General features: G+C 40.7%; 1 protein-coding gene across 9 annotated transcripts in view; it reads left to right on the forward strand.

The window, feature by feature from the left end:
* The window catches only part of ENAH (ENAH actin regulator), a 199,504-nt gene that overhangs the window by 169,870 nt on the left and 12,193 nt on the right, over positions 1-17,441 (forward strand). For 4 of the 9 annotated variants that reach the window (XM_090047874.1, XM_090047892.1, XM_090047882.1 and 1 more), the window contains 7 exons: positions 855-1,655; positions 3,241-3,548; positions 3,829-3,962; positions 4,377-4,431; positions 4,769-4,817; positions 7,383-7,449; positions 9,865-9,927. In XM_090047874.1, the coding sequence (XP_089904000.1) occupies positions 855-1,655; positions 3,241-3,548; positions 3,829-3,962; positions 4,377-4,431; positions 4,769-4,817; positions 7,383-7,449; positions 9,865-9,927 (1,477 nt within the window). The remainder of the gene's footprint in view (positions 1-854; positions 1,656-3,240; positions 3,549-3,828; positions 3,963-4,376; positions 4,432-4,768; positions 4,818-7,382; positions 7,450-9,864; positions 9,928-17,441) is intronic. The other 5 variants (XM_090047922.1, XM_090047902.1, XM_090047938.1 and 2 more) reach the window with 5 other exon arrangements.

The raw sequence follows: 17,441 nt of genomic DNA on the forward strand, positions 1-17,441 counted from the left end.
GCATGCAGTTGGGCACCCCTACCATTCATGGCACAATTAATATGTGAGTTGTGGCATACATGTAATGTGGGCTGGGGCCTAAGAGTCTTATTCCTTATTTATTAATTAACTTTGTAGTGAGATGTCAGTACAATGTGTTTGATGTACCAGCAGATGTATTAATGAACTATCTAAGTAGATATGGATCTAAAGATAAGCCAGAGCCAGCCTTACCTTCCCTGTTTTGTAATATAGTGAGCCATCTGATTATTTCTTAGCTGTTCTTCAGTAATAAACTTAATGCACATGAGAAATCAACTATTGGTAAAATTAAAGCATTTATTGTACAGACAAGTTGTGTGAGGAAGAAGGTGTCAACTTTCTTGGCATTTTACTTGAATTGTTTTTACTTTTTGTATGAAGTGATCTCTGTTTTCAGAAGAGGGGAGTAAAATCATGCCACCTAGATGCTGTGAGCTTTATTAGTGGAATTTATAATTAACATTAAGATTACTACACTTGTTTTGGAACCAAGTAAGATGCAAGCTGATATGGAAGGACCTAAGAAAGCAGTCACCTGATCAATCCCACCAATGGGAGTTGAGCAAACTTATTCCATATTTCTTTAGATTTCCAGAACGTCCTTGTAAATTCAAACAAAGGCACAAAAATAGTTGGTGAAATCAAAAACAGCTGTTAATAGTATGTGAAAACTTTCCTAACAGTATTTTCACTTGTGCCTAATCCTCTGGTACTAACTGTAGTCTACATTTATACATTTTGTTTGAATGCTGGTTTTGTTGCTTCATTAGCTCCCTTTTTCTCTTTCTCCTTTTTTATCCTGCCTTTGCTGCTGCTTTCCATCTTCTGTCCAGCTCCATCTTTCGACAACTCCCTGTATAGCACTCCACTTCCTGAATACTCCAGTTGCCAGCCTCCTTCAGCACCTCCTCCATCATATGCAAAAGCAGTCTCAGCACCAATATCTGATTCCACTCCGGATTATGCTGTAGTGACTTCTGCACCAGCGACTTCCGCTCCCCCTACACCACCACTAAGGCACTCTGCATCACGTTTTGCTACATCTTTAGGCTCAGCCTTCCACCCTGTTCTTCCCCATTATGCTACAGTTCCTCGTCCTCTGAACAAAAGTTCTCGACCACCTTCTCCTGTGAATGCTCCAAGTTCTTTGCCCCCAAATACAAAGCCTGTTGCCTGGTCTGCTCCCAGTTTTGCACCTCTCCCCCCGTCTCCGCCAGTCATGATTAGCAGTCCACCAGGCAAGGCTACTGGTCCAAGACCTGTTCTCCCAATTACTGCTTCTAGTCCATTGTCCCAAATGCCCCCATCCCCTACTGCTCCCAATGGGCTTCCTGAATGTGTAGCTTATCCAGCTCCTTCACCTTCTACCTCAGGTCCAACTCCCCCGCCACCACCACCACCTCCACCACTGCCTTCCTTTCCACCTCTCTCACTCTCTGGACCTCAAGCTTCTCCTTCTCCGAGTTCCCCTAATGCCTCAACTCCCTCATCCAAGCCTAGTGTTCTCCCTTCTCCCTCTGCAGCTACCCCTGCCTCTGTTGAGAACTCTCTAAACTCTGTGCTGGGAGACTCCTCTGCTTCTGAGCCAGTCTTGCAGGCAGCCTCTCAGCCGATTGAACCTCCGACCCAGCAGGGTAAGGCTTTCTGTTATTGCTACTAATTAACTAAACAGGTGTGCACTCTAAAATAATTTGCATCAAAAGCCCCTTAGTTGCCTTTAAAATATATATTTATTTATTAGGTTTATATCCCACCCTGTCCAAAAAACCTAGAAACACGTTGAAAGTTGCAGTGGTCTTAATACCACCATAGACTACAGAGTGCAAGTTGGGGGCATTAAAAAGTTTAATAGAGAAAAATATGGGGGTTACATTATTCTGTAACATGTCCAGGCTCTTTGGATCTCATGCTTCAAGAAAAAATTAAGTGAGATTCTTATTTGATGAATTCTGCATCATTGGTTGATTTAGAATTTCTTAATATTAATGCAGTAGTAATTAGTTCTTTAATTTAGAGCATAAATGAAGGAACATATATTGCGGTTTTGAACCAACTTTAGTGAAAGGTAGTTTGAGCTATCAAGTGATGCTTATAATGTAGTTCAAGTTTTAGAAATCAGAATGCAACTACTATATAATTCCAGAGTGAGTTTGAGATTATATGCTTACATTTTAGAATAGTAACATAGAGTTAAACCAATTTAGCTAAAACTGGCTTTAAAATCAGTCTAGTTCAACCAGTGCAAAACCCTGGGGACACACTTAATTTGACATGAATATGATTTTGAAAATCAATTTGAGTGCCCGTACGTAAATTTTAGTTAAATCAATGCAACTTTTGTTTGAAGTCAAACTGTTAGAGATTTGTTAGATTAGGTGATGATCCAACAGTCCATCAGCCACTTATTAAGACTGGCCTATAGCAACTGGGATAGAGGGCTGAGTTTTTAAGCCATTAAGTTGCACTTTCATTTGTGTTTGCCATTTTGTGGTAATGTAATCCCCTATTTTGCATATGTGTTTATATTTATATGGTGGTTTTCAAAATATAGGCATACTGCATATCAATCTGAATTGCATAATTAGTCATGTAAATTTTTCTTTCACAAAACGAAAACTTATCTCCCTTAAGTTCTGTCTTACTAGAATAACCAGCTGATAACTCACTAACATATGTTTATATTAAACTATTTGAATTTTGAGTCCCAAAATGTTTCATGTCAGATTAAATTGTCTAGAGACTAGAGTTGAAAACGCTTCCACTTCTAAACATTTTTTAAGTGCTGGAGAGCAGGAGTATCTGGTTCTAAAGTTGAATTACATTATAAGCTCAATTTAAAGCCATTATGGGTTCCCAGGTAAATTATTATTTTTCTTATTAATTACCATGCTTACAATTCTTATTTGCTTGCTTTAAAAATTCTGCTCTGTTCTCTGTCTTACCATAGGAATCTTCCAGTTTATGGTACAAAGGCCGATTTAGTGTTATCATATTCTAAATAATCGCAGCAGCTATTTTACCTGTTCTGAAGCATTTTTATACCATATCCTACCCTCTAATGGGTTTTAAAAGTTTTTCCTTCCGAGGTAGATTATTTTCATGGGTAAAGACCAAACTATTTTCTAATGAATTTGGAAAGACTACATGATATACAAGAAAAGTCCTTATTTCAATTTAAAAAATCCCTACTCTACATTCTTTTTCTTTTCTTTTGAATAGGTGTCATCCAAGGACCACCTGCACCTCCACCCCCACCCCCACTGCCACCTGGCCCAATCCAGGCTTCAGTAGCGGTCCCACCTCCTCCTGGTCCACCACCACCACCACCTCTTCCACCCTCAGGGCCGCCACCACCACCGCCACCTCCTCCCCTTCCCAGCCAAGTTCCTCCTCCTGCTCCTCCTCCACCTCCTGCTCCTCCTCTCCCTGCCTCTGGATTTTCTATGGGATATATGTCTGAAGACAATCGCCCTTTAACTGGACTAGCAGCTGCACTGGCTGGAGCCAAACTTAGGAAAGTGTCACGGGTAAATGTAATTCTGCATTTTACTTTTCTGACTTCTGCTTTGAAAAACTATGGGTAACTTTGGAATAATTTCCATTTAGTACGCTGTATAGCAGAAATAGGGCTATCCAAAAGATAACGTGGCTGATTAAAGCAGCGTTGCAGGACTTATTCACAGCAGATTCATTTATCCCTATTTGATTTTTGTAGCTTCTAAAATCAGTTTTCTTGCATTAATGTAAAATGATGCATTTTATAAACTAATTTAGACTTGCAACATTATTTTGTGTATTGTCATAAAGGGTGAAGAATCTTCTAGTTCAAGTGGAGGAACAAGTTCTGCTTTATCTAAAGCAGATAGCAGTCGTGGAAATGGGCCACTTCCCTTAGGGGGGAGTGGATTAATGGAGGAAATGAGTGCCCTGCTGGCCAGGAGGTAAGCATATCATTTAATTCCTAAGCAACTGTAACCAGCAGAATTTTTTCCTTGTTATCTTAAAGAGATTACATCAGCATAAGAAGCAAACCTGTCTGAAACTCTTGTACCTACTATTAACATCAATTTGTAACTTGGAGAAATATGTCAGTTAGAGATATTTGTTTACTCTGAGCTTTTGATGGTAATTTATAAATAGGTTCGCTCATATAAATGAGGTAGCTTGTTTCTTCTGCATGGGCCTTCCATTTAGTAGCATGGGATAAAAATCTGTGAAAAGTGCCTCTTTGTCACTGGTTTTTACTCCTTTTAAATTGATGTTGCTTTCAGGTATCACTAAACAAATGTTTTCCATCTTTTAGCTCTAGCATTGAAAACTTTAGCCATCTACCAATTTGTGTCTTTTCATTGTAGGAGAAGAATTGCAGAAAAGGGATCAACAGAACCAGAACAAAAGGAGGATAAAATTGTAAGTTGACAAATGATTTTGTTTGCTTTGAATTATTCAACGCTAGATGTACACTTAAGCCATTTTAATGGTGAAATTAACGGCCATTTATAGTTTATTTTAATATGAATCATAACACCCCTTTTTCAGAAGATTTTGGTATAGTAAAGTTGTGTTACATATTTAAATTTTGGTACTTACAAATTGCTTGTGTAGTTTTTAAAAAAATTCATATGAATAGAACCAATAACTTCCTATTAAAAAATTACAAATATTTCAACAGTTCAGTTAAACAGCTGTACATAAATCTGACCAGCCTACTTAACTTTCTAAGACTTTCTTTTTCTTCTTTAATCAGGAAGAATCAGAACCATCAACATCAAAAGCTTCTTCAACGAGTACACCTGGTAAGTAATGTAGATTTGTGTTGTGAATGATACACCCTCTGTAAATCCTCTCTAAATGTTCATCCTAAAATTCTGTTACAAACTGAATTGATATGGTATCAGACTTTTTAATCCTGAATACTTCTCCTTTCGGGGGAAAGAATAAAACTGTCTTAGCATGTCCAATAATTTAAAATAAATCTCTGTTGGTATATTGATATACTTTATCCAAAGATTGGTTTATCCCTAGTTATCATCCTTGCCAGTGATCTTTTCTTGTGTTATTTTATGCAAGTCTGTTGATAATTTTATTAAAAAGATCTTACGCTCTAGTGAGACTTGAAAAGGTACTTCATTTGAACAAAGTGAGGGTGAGCAAAGTTGTACATTTTTAATGGATCCACCTGTCTGGCATTTAGATGCACACAACCAAATATAAAGTTTCATGCAAGTTATACACTGGAAATATTCAAAGTGTATCCAGTTTTTAAAAAAATAGCAAGGACTGATGGCAGTATATATGACACTTATTTCCAATAACTAAATTAGAACTCTTTCATATTCCATATCAGACCATCATGTGTTGTATTGTAGAACAATTTGTCTACCAAGTTTAGTAAAAGAATAAGTGTCTCAGGTGAAATACAATTTATCTTACTCCGAGCCAGGATGGAGTAGTTAAAGTGTGTAAGGAAAGGGAGGCAGCTGGCCGGGAACATAAGAAAAATTGTTTGATAGCCCTTTTATCTAATCTTTCCATTTGAAGGTAGTACTCAGGTGGAAGAAAACAAGATAGTTATGGTCAGACCTAAAATGTTGGCAGATATGCAGTAACTGCAATAGCCTTATTTATACACAGTGGAATGCTTTTATTTGCTGGGTTTAATCATGAATGGTTCATTCTTGATGAAGTATGAGGGCAGTTCCCCACTTAAGTCTGAAAAAAGTGGTGGTTCTGGAGTAGGCCTCATCTGAGATATAGCATCCTATGTACAGGATACTGGACAAATACAGAAACAGGCCTTACCCTAAAGTGTTTTATCTAAATAGACAAAAACAGATGAGGCACAAAAGGGAAATAGAGACACAAGTGCAGTAACTTGCTCAGCATCACACAGAAGGTCCATGGCAGAACTAAGAGTGTATAAACCAAGGCTGTCCTCCAGTGCGCTACCTACTGTACCATGATGATTTTACTTGTACTTGTTCAGCTAACAAGCTAAAGCAATATTCTTTTTCAGTAGTTTTAGGTCTCATTTTACATTCATTTACAAGACAAAACAATAAACTGTTCTTAATATTAAACATATAAGGTAATTTCACTAAAAAGAATAAAAATTACAGTGTGAAGTAAAATACATATTTTGTTTGTTAAGGAAAATAGTCCAGCCTTCTTGTAATACTCTAGGTCTGCTGAAACTGTTTTTAGCAGTGTTTGTAAAACAGGGCGGTCTAACTTCCAAGTATCCAGGGGCTGCATGCCATGAGGGCCACAGACTTAGAGACTACATACTGCATTGGTGGATGAGCAGACCCCCAGATCCTCTGCACCTTGTAGGCTGCAGAGTACACAGTGTGGGTAGGGTCTGGGCAGGAGCCCATGGGCTGCATGCTAACCTTTTAGGGACTTCATGCTGCTCACAGTTCACCAACTGGACAGCTCCATTGTAAGGCATGTCTGCAGCTTGAAACAGAACCCAGCTAACTTGAAAGCTCCAGTATTGTTCTTTTTATGTGTTAGACAAAATTTTAAAACTCTAATCTTTTTGTAGGTATTTTATTTTTTCACTTTAGCTAAAGATTATAAGTAGCTTGGGGCAGCCCCTCTGTCTCCCCCTCTGCCTCTCTCTTTAGTGTTTATATAGTGATCCATGATTGAGTCTCAATACAATGACAGTGTAATCTGATAAAAGTGATGAGAGTATTGCAGGTGGCAGCTTTCATATTGAAGATCTAGCTAATTGTCCATCAAGAGTGACAGGAGGGGAGCGGGTGGGGAGGGAGCCCCAGCACCCCTCCCCCCTGTCCGGGCCTGCTCCCCCTTCTCTCCTGCAGTGGTGGAAGGAAGGAAGGAGCAAGCCTGGGCCCAGTGCAGGGAAGGAACAGGCCTGAGGGTGGGGAGAAGCTGGGCTGCTGTGGCGGGGGCAAGCAGTGGGCCCGGGCCGACCTGGTGACAGTGTGGGGATGGGAAGAGCAGGCTTGGGGCCGATGCAGGAGAGCAGGGGTTGGAGGAGGAGTGGGCCTGGGGCCAACAAGGGGCTTGCTCCTCCTCTCCCCCTGTAGCTGCCGTGTTGGGCTGGGCTGGACTAGGCCATGCCCACTGTCCTCCCCCCACTTCTGCAGCAGGCTGCCTTCTGTTTGAATGCTTCTTCGTGCTCTGATTGGCTGTTTGTTATTCAGTCAGAGTGTGAATAAAGCATTACATGTAGACAGTCAGATTTAGGCTTTTATAATACTAGGGTTAGTGTAGAGTGGTGAAGTTCCTAACTAATTTACTCACATCTACATGAAATTACTTCAGATGCATTGTTAAGGCAATGTAATGACTATGTTGTTTAACAATTTCACTTTAATTATTTCTTAAAGAACTAACAAGAAAGCCTTGGGAAAGAACAAATACAGTGAATGGAAGCAAGTCACCTGTTATTTCCAGGTATCCTGCTTTTTATACCAGTACTTATCCTTTTCACATGTACGTCATTGTCATTACTCATGCTGCTTAAAACTGACGGGATTAAAATTGCAAAAACCCACCTGAATATTCTACAGCATCTGAAACTGTTTTGTTTTAATATTTTTATGGGGTTAGAAGTGTAACTTTGTTATTGGATAAAATGTACGTTTTGCTAATGAGGTTTGAGGAGGAGTGAGTGATAAATGAGGTTTTGATACTAAATACAATAGAAAGCAAAATAGAATCTTATTAACAGCTTTCAGAGCATAACTGTATGAATTGCAGTATAACTTTGGTTATCAAAACTTTTAATTTTCCTTCTAAAGAATCTTTAAATGCTAGTTAACCTCCTGACCTCAGTCAGATTAGAGAGACTGTTCATGCACAGAAGATGAATCTATCTGACAGATTAGTCAGTATTATTGTGCTAGTTGAAATATACTTATCTCACTAAATATATAAACTTGATTAAATCTGATTCTGAAAGCAGCCTTGAGCAATTCTTTGGGTCAGCCCCATCCTTGGCGTCACCTTAAAATGTGCAGGCCTTTCAATATATGCGACTGCATTATTGCCTGTATGCCAGCTGGAACATCACAGGCTAGTTAGATGATGACAGAAATGGCTGCAATAGTAATTCTACAGTTTGGGACAACTTATTTGATGGATGTTCCTCCAAGTGTCCAAAATGCATATACTTGGCCACTGGGGGAGGAAAGGAATTGTTCATTTCAGTGTTCCTCATAAGGCACTCGATAAGAATTTGTCATCAGTTAATCAAAAGACAGACTTTTTTCTTTGTTAGTATCTTAAGTGTCTTAAGATAATTTGCAGAATTTCAGGTAGACCTGGGGGAGACTGTTCTTTCAAATAAGTATTTTGCACTAGAATTCGCAGGGATAGAAAAGGCTAATGGAAGCAGCTGAAATAAGGTTTGATAACCAAATAGAAGGAAAGAATTGTTACTTAGTTGAATGTCCCATTGGTGTCACTGGCAAAACATTCTGACATCTGGCAACTAAAATAAAAGGTAGTGCCTAAGGGCCAGTCAGCCTTCTAGCACCTTTTTCTTATTTTCAGAAACCAGGCAGGCTCAAGCAGTTGATGACTCTTTAGTCTTGAGACAACATCCTTGCTTTGTTTTCTCTCACTGCTAATGCAAGCAGTCTTTGAGATTTAGTGTTCTGTGTTTGATAGCCAATGACATAGAACCCTTCAGGGACAGATTTCCACTCCTGAAGCAATTGTCAGAGTTAAAAGTAGAATGGTCAAAATGGGGTTATTTCCGTTGGTGTTTTTTTCCTCTGCCTTTTTGTTAACACCATATCTTGTATGAAACCAGGTTTAACCTTGTAGTCTGTGCACAGAATCTGAACTAGGTTTTAAATGTTTGTTCTGCCTGTTTCTATGGCCATGACTCCCACACGCTGCCTTTTTTTTTAAAAAAAAAACAGCATTTATCATTGTGACTACTTCAGTTAGTTGAGCTGTAGAACTGTCATTTCTTATGAACAGCTTGTCACCTGCGTGAGTGAAGCTGGTCTCAGAACAGTCCTGCGAGGTATTTGTAAGTTAGGACTTGGATTTCACATCATGAAAATGCTTCATCAAGATTTTGATGCATCTTCTACAACATCTAACAAGAGATCTTAATATAGTTTGGATTGTCCATAGCCTTTTAGTTATATTTTTGAAGGATTCATCTATTAAAACAAGAATTTTTTATTTCTGGCCTGGAAAAGTATTGACAAAGTTTATTGTCCAGTGCCACCATAACTAAGTGAAGACAGTCTTTCACTGTTTCTTTTATTTAAAGTCCCAAACCCATATCAACATTTAAGAAGTGTCACCTAGATGTCCTTGAATACATTTAAACCATTTTAGGTTTGACACATCTGCCTCAGCAAGTAATTTATGCTGGGAATTGTCTTCATGTAGGTCTTGCTCTCCAGAATCAGTCATTGAACACTATTGCATAAAGCACATTTGGCCATTTGGTTTAATGCTTTGACATCAAAGCTTATTTTTCAGGGAAGAAAATTCTCCTTGAGCTGAAATTTGTCTCCAGCCTGTGCAAAGAGGGCATGAGTCACATAGGAGGATTGGTGGAATGTTTGAAAAAATGATAAGCAGAATTTTCTATCTTTGGTATCCAGGGAATTAGTATTCATGGTAAATATATATAAAGCACCTACTGTCTTATTTAAAACTACGCTTCTCTTATTTAGGTCTGCACTTCTAAATTACTTAAACATCTTTCATTTAATAGTCCCTGATTTATCTGATACAGTAATTTTCTGAAAGCAGTCAGTTACACTATAAATCAGATTAAAAATGCATATAGCTTAGCTCTATTATATAGCTTGTTAAGTTAGTGTTTTTCCCCCTTCATAGACGGGAATCTCCATGGAAAAATCTGATTGTTTCTGAAAACAGGTCCTATGATTCGTTAAACAGGTATCATCCTGTTAGGATTTGTGGTTTGGGGTTGTTTTGGTTTTGCTTTCATAACCAATTTTGATTGTTACAGGGTTGAGCTTTTTCTACATAGATTGGTAGTCACCATAAACATATGTGATGTATGACCTCTTGCATGGACTGTCTCTCGCCCCCTAACACCTCAATTTACATTTCAGTGACTGGCTTTCTTGCATGCATACCAGCCTCTGGCTTCTTTACTATTCATTCCATGAATACCAACCACATGTCCCCAAAGGCTGCAGGGGCATGGTGAGCTCCCGTAGATGTCAGCGGCAGCGTGGTGGCAGCAAGTGGGGAGCTCCTGCAAGCGGCCACAGCGCTGTTGGTGGTGGGGGGTGTGGTGCTGCTGGTAGCATCGGCATCAGCCAGCCGCTGTTGTGGGCTGCCCTCAGGCACTGCTGGAAGTGTTGGCGGTGCCTTTTTGCAGGGGGTGCATGTACACCCATGTGCACCCCCTATGCATCTCCAGTGATTCATTCCATCCAGGAAGACACACACACACACCAACTGCAGATGCTTCCTCAGCCTGATGAAGGGTTTTTAAACCCAAAAACTTGCTAAGATATATTTCTCCAACTATTCGGTTGGTCTAATAAAAGATATCAGATTGACCCAAAGAACCTTGTCTGCCTGTGTCCTTAGACCAACATGGCTACAACCTATACTCCTTAATACACACAAGTGATATGAGTTTTGCTTTCAGAATCTTGAAGTGCACCTTCACAAACACCCCTGCACCTATCTCCTTGAAACTTGGCAGGTTTCATGCCCTCAGAAGGGGCTACGATACCTGCTGTTTTCATCTGAATCTGCAAAAAAAATGACAAAGTTATAGGTATTTTAGTGATTCTCCATTATAGTCTATGGCTGAATCTCCAAATCGATGCTGAATATGAATTGCCGAATCGAATTGGGATGGTGACTCAAATTGCTGTCCCGCCGAATCTGAATCCAAATTGAATACAGGCCTAGCATCTGCTATCCAGAGCATTGGTTTGACGGTTCATAAAGCACCCAGTGTTCAGATATTCTTTAAGAAAGTGCCACACTTGATTTTTGGACAAAATGATTAGTTAAGATGCTGGCTGTTGGTATTTTCAAATCAAAGAGTGGTATTATGTTGTAGAAAATTGCTAAGGCAGAGTTCTCAACTTTTTGCCATGTCTTTTGCAACAAAACGTGTACTATGGTGACTACCTGTTCTTTTGTATAAAAAGTTCTGCCACTATCTGATTATCTTGGGTGGTGGTATTTTGCATGTTAGCATGAGTAAAACCTATCTTGCATGTGTAAATCACATTTTCTTCTTTTGTTTCGAAGGTGACTTATTGAGCTAGTAGGTAATGAACCAGTAATGGCCTCAGGGCACAAAGGTTGGGTTGTCTTTTTGGCTACATTTTCAGTGATTGGTAGTTTCTTGTAGCAGTTTCTCATAGCCTGTTTATCCTTGTAAGTGTGGAAAATGAGAGAATCAAATAGTTAAAGGGAAACTGTTAAGTTGTTTGAAATTTAACAAAAAATTATCAGACTTGGAAGGAAATTAGAGTTCCTAGATCAGGGGTGTACAAAATAGCGGACCCAGCCAGCAGCCGGACTCCATTTCCCAGTAACCCTTGCCTGTGTAGTTGCAGCTGATTTCCATGGAGACCCCAAGAGTGGCAGGGCTGTGATGGCTCGGGGCCAGGTTTCCATGGAGACTGCCTCAGCAGTGCTAGCAGGAAGCATGGCCGGGTGGGGAGTTGCTCCAGCCAGGGCCGTGATCTTGCAGTGGTAACAGTGTGGCCCAGAGCTGAGACAGAGCCATGATCCGCTGCCTGTATGCCCCTGCCTGGGGTGTGTGGACAACAAACTGCAGTTCTGCCCTGGCTCCAGCCTGTGCTGTCAGTGCTGCAGATTTCAACCCTAGCCTTGGAGGAGCTCCCAGCTGCACGCCCTGCCAGTGCTGCTTGGGCCAGTCTCCATGGAAACCATGGCCCTGCACTCATGGTCCTGCTGCTCCTGGGGTCTCCATGGAAACAGGCTGCAGTTAAGTGGGCTGGGGCTGCTGGGAAATGGAGTTTGCTGCACACTTTATCTGGCCCACAGGCTGGATTTTGTCTGCCCCATCCTAGATTTTGTTGGATGAACAACCTTTCCTGTAATGGACCAAGACATCCATGAAAGAATGCACTCTTCACATTGAGAATTTTCCTCCTACAGTTCTCAGGCAAATAACTACAATGTTGGTGGGAGGTGACAGAATTTGGCTAGGGGAGCAAAAATAATGCGATATTAATATAATGTTGGTGTTTCTTACAGTTCTAAACCAAAAGGACTGGGAAGTTTTTATTTTGTCAGAGCTACGTTTTTCCATTAATGTATGTTCCTGTCTTTATTCATCAGTAGTTGGGAAGCATGTTATCGGTCTCTGACTGGAAAAATTGCACTGGCTCTTTCCAGGGAGTGGTGTTAGTCATAAAACAAGGCACTGTATGTGAAAGCAGTGGAAATGCTTTCAATATGCATTGAAAGTGAAGTACGTGGCATATGGGTAGAGAGGGAGTGTATACAATTCTTATTGTATGGAAAATTCCCCTTTTAAAAATAAAAATACTTGTATTAGTTTCTAGCTTTCCAAGACACGCATTCTGCTGCCAGATTCTGCATGCTCTTTCAGCATTGTCAGATGTATGATAAAGCAACAATTGTTGGCAAGTTAATTTTCTAAGTTTGAAAGGATTCTCTCATGCCATAGTAGAGCTCAATATCTAAAGATTACAAAAAACTTATAATTGGCTTGTCATAGCAGTAACATGTACTATGTAGCTTTTTATGGGTCCAAGATAAACTATATTTTTCAGCTGTTGTATAGTTACTTAACTTCTCTTATTTTTCTAGCATTTCATTGGCTCCCATTGTTTTTAAATGTATAGTCCATTTTTAATTTTAATGTGGTCAGCTTCAAATAGTTTGAGAGATTTCACTTTTAAATTAGCAGCCAAACAAAACTAATAAAATTTGGCTGCCACAGTCTGCTTCGAGGGTTTTGCTTTTGAGAAAAGGTGAAGAAATTCTAGTATTTTGGTTTATAGATTTCATAGACATCAGGGCTGGAAGGGACCTCAGAGATCATTGAGTCCAGCTCCCTGCCCAAAGGGCAGGAAGAGTCAGCTGGGGTCATAGGATCCCAGCAAGATAAGCATCCAGTTTGCTCTTGAAGGTGTTCAGTGTAGGTGCTTGAACCACCTCTGGTGGTAGGCTGTTCCAGACCTTGGGGGCTCAGACAGTAAAGAAATTCTTCCTTATGTCCAGCCTGAAATGATCTTGTAGTAGTTTATGACTGTTTAACGTATCTCCTCTCATGAATTTGTATTTTGGGTAGGAATGAGTATTCAAATAAAGCAAATAAACAAACATCTCAACCATCTGTTCCGGATGTTTTTAACCTTTCAGCATACTGTTGTGTATAAGATATTACAGGGAAAATCCAAGTTTTGCCTAAGAATACGTAAGTTTTGAATAGCTTCTATAATATCAAATGTTCCATGAAGAATGAATATGCAGCCCATTCCACCTCAGTAGGTGATATTTTAATTTCCGCCCCCTTCGGTTAGATGGTTTTTTTTAGTCGCTTTTCTGTCAATTTATTGTAGTACCTAAAGGTAAATAGAACATAAAGCGTGCTGTCCTAGATACTGGGCAAATGTTGTGCGATAGATAGTCCATATCCCAGAAAAACTTACCATAATGTTTCGCATCTTTTTTTGAGGGCAAATACAGCTTGTTTAGGGTTGCTTAAATAGAAAGTAAATGCAAAGGCAAAAGGAGGAAAACTGGGCATTCAGAGGAGGAAGATGTAAGGTATACTTTCTTCTATTTATAAATCAGTTTTTAATGCCACCCAAATGTTCTGACTTTGAACAGATGGACCTGATAGGTGAACTGAGATATATCCTGTCCCATGGAAGAAATCAAACTATGTTGTTGGACCTTCCTAGTCTGTGGCTCAGACATCCTCGACTAAAGTAAATGTAGGCCATTCCTTAGGATGACAAAAATAAGAGAAACAATGGTTCTTACCTTTGCTACTAAATGTAGCACAGCATGGAGTTTTTTAATACTTTAAAGCAGGGACAGGCAATTATTTCGGGTGGAGGGCCACTTACTGAGTTTTGGCAAGCCATTGAGGGCTTTATGACAGTCGGCTGGGGGCAGATAAATACTACTTTTCTAAATTTTTAGGGGCCCTGCGGGCTGGATAGAATGGTCTGGTGAGCCGGATCTACCCTGTGGGCCGCATTTTGCCCACCCCTGCCTTAAAGACTAACTGAATCAGAGATATATAGCATAAGCTTTCATGAGCGTGAGCTCACTTCATCAGATGTTGTGAAAGGACATGTACAGGGCAGTGTATAAAATGGAAAAAGTGATTTGAATATGAAAGACAGGAGGGGAAAGTGGGGGGGCAGTGCTGAAAGAGGCAAACAAGCAATAAACTCCCTAGGGACAAAGGAGTCAGAAAAGCTCTGCCCTCTCATTCCCCTGATATATCTAAGGTACATCAACAGTATCATCATGTGGACACATGGGAACAAACCTTAAGGAGAAATTTCAACAGGATTTTAACAACTTCCACCCTTCCATCAAACTAATTCTGGAGTACTCCTGTAATGGAATACAGGTTATATTGTGATAGTTTTGTGTTAACTATGTTCACGTTATATTGTATGACTTAGTTGACCTCATTAACATGTGCACAGAGAATGAGAGTTAAGTGTTTGGGCTGGCTATGTGCAGAATGAGAACAAGTGGACCTTAGCATCCATTTTGAACAGCTGAAGCTTCGATTGGCTTTGACGTATCAACAAAGGGGAGATGTCCGACATACAAGAGGTGTCCAGAGGAGAGAGGGAGAGATGACAATGGGAGAGCAGGCTGGAAGCAAGCATCCTGGCAGGTCCTGTTGAAAAGTCAGGTGACTGAAGCAAGTGGAGAATCTCTCAGGATATTCATGGTTGTGCAGGTTAGATTGAGGATGGAGGGATGAAGGGGCAGAGAATCCTACACGTATGGCTTTTTCTCCAGTAAATGCCTGTCCTGAAGAGACAGTCTGCTGTGCTGCTAGGGAACCGTACATTGTTCTGGGTCATTCCAAAAAGAGGTGAAGTCTTTCTCTCAGGCACGGAACTGGATAATCACTCCTGCCGTCGGCGCCACTGAGAGCCAGGGAAGGCTGAGAGACTGAAAGTCCAGGGTCTCAGAGTTGGGAAGGAGCTCAGGCTCTCCCCTTGCCCTAGAAGCCAAGCCTGGACCATCTTCAAGGGGTACTCTCAGAGACCAGACAAGACTCCAGCAGTCCTGAGTAAACATTCTTGGAGGGCACTCCATAAAAAATCTACCCAGCAAATTCATTTTGTGGGTACCATGGTGAAGGTTTGCAGCGGCGGTGTTGCTACTACATTGTATTAGAAACCAGTCACCATGCTATCTTCACGCCACCAGTTTTCATCTTAAGCACAGCACCAGATCTGTCATCTTACAGCAGAGCTCTGGACTGGGATGTACAATTTAAGGATCTGAAGCAGGGTTTCCTACAATTATAATACAATTCCCAAACTGTACTTGCCAAAATTAATGAAGCTAGATTCAGACCTTGCTCCAGCCTGCTACAATATCAACCCTGGAAGAAGGGAAACAAAATCCCTCTGGCTTTCATCTACAGCCCCTAGCTTACATACCTTGGACACATCATTAATGACCTCCAACCCTTCCTGAAACGACAGCCATTTCAAATTAGCCATGGGGGACAACCCTAGTCTTGGCTTACAGATTTCCCCGCAACCTCCAAATAGCATCTCTCAAGCAACAGGCTGCATATCTCTCATTCTTACAAGGGCACAAAACCTTGCAACAAGCCCATATGTGCCTCCTAGGGATTATAACATGCAAGGTTCATTCACCTATAATTCTGCCAATACCATACGCACCTTCAGCTGTTTACGGTGCCTGTCTGCTGTCTACATTGAACAAACTCCCTGGACGTTCCATTGCTGACCTCAGAGTAGCTGTTCTTAAAACAGCAAAACTTTCAAAACTAACTTGAACAGGACATTGCAAAGAAAAGAAATCCAGAGACTGGACTGTGTTCAGTGTGGTCTAAACAGGGATTATAGATTCTTATTCCGTTACCTGGTGTATCTTATTCAAATAATCCATAGGGGCAAAAGGGGTCAGAAAATCTCAGTACTGCATCACTCTCACCTCCTTTCCTTCCTATCTTTTGTATTCAAATCACTCACTCCATTTTATGCACTGATCTCACAGCATGTGGTGAAGTGAGCACAGGCTCAAGGAAGCTTGCGCCATATACCTCTGATTTAGTTAGTTTATAAGGTGCAGATGTTCCCTGCAGTCGGCCTCCCTTCAGGTTAACAGCGCTACCTACCTCTCACAGCATGACAGAGGTACAGAGCCTGCTGTCTTCTAGCCAGGTAGGAAGGCTCTTTAAAGTAATATGCCAGATTAATTCTAATATAAGGAGATGAAATTTTGAAATTGGTGGTGTGTGTGTGTGTGCACATGTGTGCGTGCATATATTTGAAGCCTAACCAGGGTTAGTGGAGAAGGTACTATGTTTTAGAAGGCAGGATTTTAAAAGTAATCACTGCATGTGAATACATAAACTGTTAACAGCAGCACAGGGTAAACTTGCATGGAAATCTGGAATTTCTTATTAGGTGACTATAGTTTTGACATTCAAAAGACAAATGAGGCATTGGAAAAGACTCCTGGTAGCAACCAGGATAGAAGAGGGTAGGAGATACTTGTTCAAGTCTTACCTCCCAAGGCTGATCTCTGGAGCTTCCTGGAGTGACTATTCTACATGAACCATGGCCTGTTAGCCGGATTATTCTAGGGCCTGTAAGGCTTGAAGTATCAAGCATGCTACTAGTTGGGAATTGCTATCAAGCTTCAAAAATGCCTGGGACACCAGTGGAAGTTAATGAAAAAGTAATGAGGAGTTTTGGCTTCATCCAAAACATTTACCTGTTCCCCTTTTATTACCATTGTCTCCTTTCCCCCTGTCCCTTCCTCACCCTAACTCCAAGGTACCCTCCAGATGGCCAGGGTTACCCTAGCAGCATAACAGATGCAACTAGTCTTGTGCTTAGCTGACAGGCAGTGTTTGAATGGAAGAGGACAAATCAAGTAAATGTGGAGAACTTACTGACAAACTCTTAAGCCAGCAGCCTTTGGCTTTTCAGAGATGCAGGACAGAAGAACCCACTCATGTCCAAGGTGGACTAGTGCATTGACCCTGGATGCCACTTCTCCTTGCTCCATAGTTGTGGTATAGATGTAGCTGCCCAGCCCCAGCACAGTTTGTTGTTGCCCAGCCCTGGTACTGGCACAAGCAAAGCCCCACAATAATGAAGTCTTTTGGCTCTGCGAGCTCGATCCAGTCCATGGGCTGACCCTTGCTCTAAGCAAGCTATGTACTAAAGACTTTT

This window comes from Crocodylus siamensis, chromosome 1 (genome assembly GCF_052110815.1).
Source record: "Crocodylus siamensis isolate JL-2025a chromosome 1, ASM5211081v1, whole genome shotgun sequence".
Lineage (NCBI taxonomy): Eukaryota > Metazoa > Chordata > Crocodylia > Crocodylidae > Crocodylus > Crocodylus siamensis.